The 8001-nt window shown below is 46.0% G+C and overlaps 1 protein-coding gene across 1 annotated transcript; it reads left to right on the top strand.

Annotated features, from left to right (window-relative positions):
* Positions 1-2320: 2320 nt before the first annotated feature.
* On the top strand, positions 2321-7504 carry LOC102005547 (breast cancer type 1 susceptibility protein homolog; the record flags this gene model as incomplete). The annotated part of the gene is given in 4 exon segments (XM_005415162.2): positions 2321-2374; positions 5691-5768; positions 6710-6798; positions 7365-7504. Coding segments are annotated over 4 exon segments (361 nt in total), but the record flags the coding sequence as incomplete, so codon positions are not given.
* Positions 7505-8001: the final 497 nt, after the last annotated feature.

The raw sequence follows: 8001 nt of genomic DNA, 5'->3' as shown, positions 1-8001 counted from the left end.
AATGAAGTCCACAGTGCTGATGGCAAAGTGCTCTTGCCCCAAAGTTGAACCTGAATTTGATAGCACTGTGTGTACTGCTTACCAGAATTAAACAAACTAGATCAACGATGGGGAACCTTTTAGAGACGAGTGCCCAAGGTGCCAGCACTGCAGCAAAACCTGAGCACTGATGTTTTGGCTGAGAAAAAAAAAATCTTTTGTCTTAAAAGAAAAACACAGTAGCAGAGCTTTCAGTGATACCAGCCTCCCGCAGAGGTCATAGACTCACCTCCACTGAACTCGAAGAACCTGCTGAACCACACCTCCAGGCTATGATTGGCAAGATCTAGAATGAGGAAAATTTGCAGTTAAGTGATCCAGTTTGTAAAATAAGCAACAAGGAAAAACAGGAAAGGAAATACAGATTAAAGGAGACTTGAGATGTATGAACCAAATGCAGTGTGTGACTGTCGCTGGGGTACTGATTGAAACATCCCCTACTATTAAAAACAAATTGTATGAAGCAAGTTAAAACATTTGCTGTATATTAGATGATACTGAGACAGCTGATTTTAGGAGTGATAATGGCTTTATGGTTAGGCTGGAAAAAGTCTGTAGCCCTTTGCAGTGGTACACACCTGTAACCTCCGCTACTCTGGAGGCTGAGGTGGGAGAATTCCAAGTTTGAGGCCATCCTGGGCAATTTAGCAAGAATGTCTAAAAACAAAATTTTACTAAAAGGGCTGCAGAGATAGTTCAGTGGAGGAGTATTTGCCCAGCATGCCCAAGGTGCTGGGCCCAGTGTCTAGTGCTGCAAATAAGAAGTAACTTCAGGGCTGGGATTTGTCTACAAATAACCCAAGACGATGGAACAGGACTGGCCGTGGGCTGGCAGTTGTTGAAGCTGGGTGGTGGTGCGTGGAGTTCATTTTATTTTTTTATGTACATATGTAGGGAGGCAGGGCTCTCGCTGTGTTGCCCAGACTGACTGCACTCATCCTCCTGCTCCAGCCTCCTGAGTGCTGGGATCACAGAAGTGCACCACCACACCCGACCCATTTTACTGTATTTGTGTAAATGCTCAGAATTTTCCACATTAACTAAAAAGGCAATCACATGCCCAAAAAGTGCTGTGGGGGACTCCAAAAGAAATAAACAGCTGTTCGCTGTCACCATGGACACATTCCAGGAGCCCAGCGGGGCCCTGAAGCTGCATACATGGAGCTTTGGGTGGACTGTGGTTCCCTGCAGACAGGCACGCCTGGGGCAGCTTGCAGCTTTCCCCGTGGGCCTAGCCTAGGCACATCCGATGGCCAGCATGGCCGCTCCTGCGCTTCGGCACTGTAGCGAGGAGACGGGTCACGTTAACATCGGTGCCTGTTACCTGACACTCCGACCACCAAGACCTCCAGCACTGACTGTGGGCGCAGCCCGCACAGTGGGCAGGCGATGACTCACTTTCCGGAAGGAACAGCAGGGAGGCTTCTTCCTGCTGCTTAGAAGGGCAGGAGGCTGAAAATGTGAGTTTATTTGTGGAGTTTCCCATTTAATATTTTTGGACCATTGTTCACTACAAAGAAGTGAAACCAAGGATATGGGGAAACTACTGTAAGCAGGAGTTTTCTTTGCAAGTCGCAGGAGGTGCACTCAAAATGATAGTTCAGGCCAGAATTGGTGGTGCACACCTGTAACCCCAGCGCTCGGGAGGCTGAGGCAGGATGAGCGTTGCGAGTTCGAGACCAGCCTGGGCTACAAAGTGAGTTCAAGACCAGCCTGAACTACATAGTGAGACCTAATTAAAGGGAAACTAATTAAAGGGAATATTATCAACTAATCTTTTAAATGTTAATGGCAATATATAGTACTAAAAAGATCAGTCTAATTCTGGAGGTGCTGGGGATGCAGCCTAGGGCCTTGTGAATGCTGGGCAAGCGCTATCACTGAGCTATGTCCCTACCCTGTAACTCTTTTAATGTCTGAAAGCTCAGGAAAGGTAAGGATCACATTTTTTAGCTCCTAACATAGCAGACCTTTAGTAAATTGAAGAAACTCAAAGCCATACATAGTGAGTTCTAGGCCAGCCTGCACTATATAGTGAGACTCTGTCTTGAAAAACCAAAAATATAAAATAAAAACTCCACACCATACCTTGAGTCACCATAAATTTGTTTACTCAAAGTATACTTATTTTGGGGCCAGGGTTATAGCACAACACCTGGCTGGCATGCACAAGGTCTTGAGTTCAAATCCTGGTACCACGAAAAAATGTATATATATACTTATTTTAAAATAAATTGCTAAGCCTAATTTATAATTATTTTTTTCCCCTCTGTCGTTCTAGTCTGGAGTTGATCAAAGAACCTGTTTCCACAAGATGCGATCACATATTTTGCAAGTAAGTTTGAGTGTTTTTTGTGGCTCCTTTATTAGTTTTTGTGCTTGTTCTTATAATACAGGGAAAACTAGACTTCATAGAAACTGTCTTTAGCTTCTTTAGTTAAGTGACTGTGAAAAAATCCACCTTGATTTGTTCTTGGTTGGAGAGTACGTACAAAGTCACCATGACTGGTCACAGCCATCACTCCTGGTGACGCCGCGCCTTATCTGTTTACAAACAGTGCTGTGACGTCCCCTTGGACAGCTGTTTGGTGTTTGTGTCAGGGTGAAAGCAGTTTTAGCCTCTCGGCCAGCCTCTCTCTGCTGTTGATTTCTGAATGTTCTCTGCTTCCCCCTGGAAGGTTCAGGACCCCCTGCTGTGCAGTGCTTGTGAAGCTAGGAGCGCTGGCTCTGGTATCAGTTTATGCTCAGGCTGATTAATTCAGGCTGAGGATCCGAGTTGCACGTCCACCACCATAACCTTCTGTGCCTGTGGGTCAGAGAATTGTGCCTGTGCCGAACACGTGTAGCCCTTTGCTTTTCATTATTCTCTAGAGCAGTACACTATAGCAGCTGTCTGTGTGGCATTCGCATGGCATTGGGGTTCCCAGTAATGGAGAGCTGATTTAAGATAGAGGGGGCCCGAGCTCAGATGTGCACCCCTCACCACTTCGTGTAAGGGACTTGGGCACCTGGACGGTTTGGTGTCCAACATGGGGGTCTTAGAACTGATCCCTACCATACTCAGAGCTGTGTTTGACATATTTGAGGGTCTTCCCCTTTGATAGGGGTTGCTGGGGCTTGAACCTAGAGCCTTTACCTTGACCTATGTCCCCAGACTATTTTGTTTTTAATTTTGAAAGAAGTTTTTGCCAAGTTGCAGTGGGTCTCAAATTCAGGATCCTCCTGCATCAGTCTCCTGGAGTGCTGGCCTTACAGTTGTATGGCACCGCGCCCAGCTTTCAGTGAGTTTGTTTTTAAGTAGTGGTTCTCTTTTAATTGAAAAGGCAAACCACGTTCCTAGTAATGAATTTATTAAAACAGAATGGTGTGGAACACAGTGTATTTTCTCATCACTAGACCTGTGCCTCCTGCCCTTCCCAGAGACAAGCGTGATTATTAACCTCATTACCCTTTTAGGAATTTTTTAGCTCAAGAGCTGTTAACTTGGAGTTCATGAATGATCTTCATGAATTTCTTAGCATTCAGTTTTAAATTCAGTTGTATTAATAAGTTCGGGCATGTATTTTTTTCTGGGAGTACTGTAGTCTGTAATTTTCTTCCCTCTTTGGCTGTTCCCATGAACTAAAAAGGGGGACAGCTGCTGCCTGAGGATAATGAGCTCTGGCTGAGGCTGCAGGAACCTGTTCCCTTCGGGGTTCCCCGAGCCCCTGCAGCTGCTCTCCTCCTCCCTCGCGATCCCTGTTTCCTTCTCAGTCCTCTGTCCCCACACGGGTCCACAGCCTATCCCCATGCCTGTCACTTCCCAGGCACCCTACTGGCTTCGATCCTGCCCCAGCAGTTTCTTAGGACTCTTGGCCTCCTCAGCACAGCTTTCTCTCTCTGCTTTAAGTATTTACTTTTATAGCTTTGCAGCCCACTATGTTGCCAACCAGTTTCTTCACAGATGGATATTGAGATAAAGAAAGTCCCAGTATTTATAAGGCTACTGTGTGTGTGCGCATGCACACACACACACACACACACACACACACACAGGATTGAACCCAGGGCCTTCACATCAAGCTACATCCCCAACCCCCTTTTTTTTTTTTTTTTTTTTTTTTTGAGAATGAGTCTCATCAAGTCACCCAGGCTGAGCTCAAACTTCCCATTCTCCTGCCTCAGCCTCCCAGAATGCTAGGATTGCAGGCATGCGCCATGTCCAGACAAAATTTGTCGCACATCATTTTACTGAGAACCTTGTGTAAAACTTTGTGTTTTTTCCTTCAGCTGCTGTACCATGAAGACTCCCTGGAGCTCTAACACAGAGCTCAGAATTTGTTCTCTGAGCCCTGGGTGTTGGGCCAGTGTTCTGTTGATCCTTCAGGATTTCCCTTAGCTCAGTATTTAGAGTCATGTAAAAATTCATTTCTTCCTGTTTTTCTTTGCTTTTTTTTGTGGTACTGGGGATTAAGCCCAGGGCCTTCACACTGAGCTATGTCCTCGGCCCTTTTTATATTTGGAGATAGGTTCTTGCTGAGTTGCTCAGGCTGGGCTCAAACTTTAAATGCTGCCTCAGCCTCCCAAAGTGCTGTGATCATAGGCATGTGCTACCATGCCCAGGTTCATTTTCTCTTTCGAGTTTAGTTAACAAACTTATGTTTTCTCATGTGTTATTTTCCTAGCATAAAGAAAGGTTAGGGTCCCTAGTTTGGTTGGTTTTTACATACCTAGGTCCTCTGCATTATTAAGTATTACACAGGCTGCAGCGTGGCACAATTCACCCTACTACATTTGGTGGTACAGTGACCAGGGAATTCCCTTCTACTACCACTTGGAGTTGTTTAACTGTACCATTTGTCAGGGATATGCACAAATAAAGTTGATGTCACGTGGGAGGCCCAGGCAGCTGGACCACAGTGAGTTGAAGGTCAGCCTGCCCTGCACAGCAAAACTCTGTGCCCAAAACCCTAAATAACTAAACTGGGTAGAGGGAAGGCACAAAGGATTGAGGCGTGTTACGCACATGTACCAAACCCTGCAGTGAATGTAATGGTCATGTACTGTAAGTGTGGACTACTAAAAGTAAAAACGAATGAGTGAATGAACAAGTGAATGAGATTGGTGTGCAACGCAGGTAGCTTTGGGGACCCTCACCACGCACTACTGAGGCCCTCTGTGCCAGGCAGGTACTGTACAGCCAAGTCACGCCCTCAGCCATGGGTGCTGTTTCCAAACTAAATAGAATCATTTCACATGAGCTGCTTAATTATGTCTGATTGTGCAGCGTGGCATAATGAGGATCATTAAATATGCTGTACTAACTTTAATAAGTTTTATATGATCATAACAGGAAGCCATAGGCAGGTACATTCAGTTCTCGTAGGTTATTGCTTCTGTAGTTTGGTTTTCTGTTCATGCAGCATCTAAAAGCAATTAAAACCATTGAGTAGGGCCGGGGATATAGCTCTGTGGCATAAGCCCTTGCCTGGCAAGCCTGAGGTCATGAGTTTGATTCCCCGTACAGAAAAAAAAAAAAACATTGGCTGTAATTCACTTGTCTTACCTGTTGGCAGCCCTTGGGGCGGTTGTGAGAGTCTCTTTTCCCTATTTGACTTCTGAGTGTTCTTGCTACAAAAGAAAATAAATTGTTCTCTCTTTATCATTTCCAGATTTTGTATGCTGAAACTTCTTGACCAGAAGAGAGGGCCTTCACAGTGTCCACTGTGTAAGAACAATATAACCAAAAGGTCTGTAATTTGGGTAGCGGTGGGGCTTGGATGTAACAATGTCAGCAGAAGGAGAAATGCTCGACTGGCACAGCGGGTGTCTTCCTAGACGTGCAGAAGTGTGTCTAGCTGGCAGTGAATTATTTCTCTGGTTGTTTTCCTGAAAGTTTTGTGCGACATCCACACTCTGCAGGTGTTAGCAACTTGGTGCCCTTCCCCTGTCTGTGCATAGCCAGCCCGGATCCTGCTTGGCGTCATCCTCAGGTGACGTCGGGGCCTTGTGGTGCGGTGGCTGGAGACACTCGCCGCCTTTCATGTTCCTAAGCAACACCACAACTGCAAGTCTTAGAGAAAGTAGGACTGTATCGCCCTGAGCCAGCGGGCTGCTAGTCCTTTTCTTTTGTGGTGTTTTTTACCCCCATGCTGCATTTCTGGGTCCCGCACCCCTCCTGCCCCGTGAGACTGTGGGCAGTCACTTAGTCCCTCCATACTGTTTCTCCAGGGCTCAGAGCTCAGTAGGTGCTCAGCCACTGAAAGGAGAGAGTGACTTGTGTTTTCCTTCAGCTTTTCTGAACTCAGATCGCTCTGTGGATGTTGCTGTCTGTATCTTCTCTGATTTGGTGGAAATCCCTGGGAAGCCGCGCTAGCTGTGAGGGATTTATATCTACTAAGGACTCACGGTGATACTGCATTAGAAAGTATTAGGCCTTTGGTAGATTTACAGGAATGGCAAACAAATATAGAATCAATCCGTCCTGCTACACAGTTTACACTGCACTCAGTGTGGGTGCTGGTTATCGTGTGAGGTCACTAATAGTTCTGTTCCTTGGAGTATGGTTCTCTACTGCAGCTGCCGTGGAAAGCCTAACCTTGTATTTCTTTACACACCTTTCCCCATTTTAGTATCCTTGAAAAGTTGATTATCACTTGCTAAGTGTGCTTCTCAAACAATTTCATTTCAGAAGCCTACAGGAAAGTACAAGGTTCAGCCAGCTGGTTGAAGAGCTGTTGAAAGTCATCCACGCTTTCGAGCTCGACTGCAGCGTGCAGGGTGAGTGTCGCCAGGCGCGACTGAGCGGTGGCCCTAAAGCCTGGGACGTTTGCAGTTGTTGCCAGGGTGTAGGTGAGGAGACCCAGTGGCCTAGGTTAATTCTAGCTCTGCATCTGGTATCTGTTTTAAATCCTTCCCATCTGCCCACACCTTAGTTATCAGCCCTGAAGTACACATTTTCACACCTCAAGATCTCTGCAGTCAGGAGCACTTTACCTTCGATGGTCTGTTTCTAATTTAGTTCTCCGGTAATGGTACAAAAAACACTAGTGGGCCTTTCGTGGGTGTCTTAGATGCAGTGCAATATGGTATTAATAGGCAAATTTATGAGTTTTAAAGTGGAAAAAAAGAAATAACTTTGACAGTCTCTGTGCGTGCGTGTGTTTCTTAGGAACAGAATTTCTGAAGTTTTTTGTTTTTTTTTCTTTTTTTAAATTATGGGTAACCTGAATACCCATACTAATCATCTGAACACAATAAAGAACACATGCAGAATTTTTTAGTTTCTTTAAAGAAAATTGGTACATTTTTCCTAACTATACAGTGTGTTCCCTTGTAATTCACAGTTACCAACAGTTACAGCTTTTCAAACAAGGAAAGTAATTCTGCTGAACACGTAAAGGAGGAGGTTTCTATCATCCAGAGTATGGGCTACCGAAACCGTGCCAAACGAGGTCGACAGGGCAATCCCGAGAGCCCCGCCTGGGTAAGGCGTTCCCGTCTCTCTCACACCGTCTCCTCGTTAAGCAATGTGAGCTGGAAAACGTGCTAGGTGCTCAGAGTCAGGTGAAAGGCGGCGAGGAGGGAAGCAGCAAGTAGGGTTGGGCAGGGCTCTCAGTAGGAGTCGGAGGAGCTCTGAAGGGTGAGGGCACCTGGTGCAGACAGGAGAAACTGTGGGCCCTCCCTGCGCCCAGAGATCAGCTCTTATAAGTGTCCAAAAGAGCCATGGGGTCGCTGGGCTTTGTAAGCGTTTGGAAATTACGCAGCTTAAGGTGAAACTGTCGCCGGGCATGGTGGCGCACACCTGTAATCCCAGCACTCGGGAGGCTGAGGCAGGAGGATCCTTGTGAGTTCGTAGCCAGGGCTACAAAGTGAGCTCAAGGCCAGTCTGAGCTGCATAGCGAGACCCTGTCTCAAAAAGACAGGAAAAAAAAAAACAAACCAAGGTGAAACTGTCAAAGAAAATATAGTGATTTCTCTGCT

The sequence above is a fragment of the Chinchilla lanigera genome, unplaced genomic scaffold (assembly GCF_000276665.1).
Source record: "Chinchilla lanigera isolate Chin_1 unplaced genomic scaffold, ChiLan1.0 scaffold00626, whole genome shotgun sequence".
NCBI lineage: Eukaryota > Metazoa > Chordata > Mammalia > Rodentia > Chinchillidae > Chinchilla > Chinchilla lanigera.
This window is presented reverse-complemented; position numbering and strand designations above follow the sequence as displayed.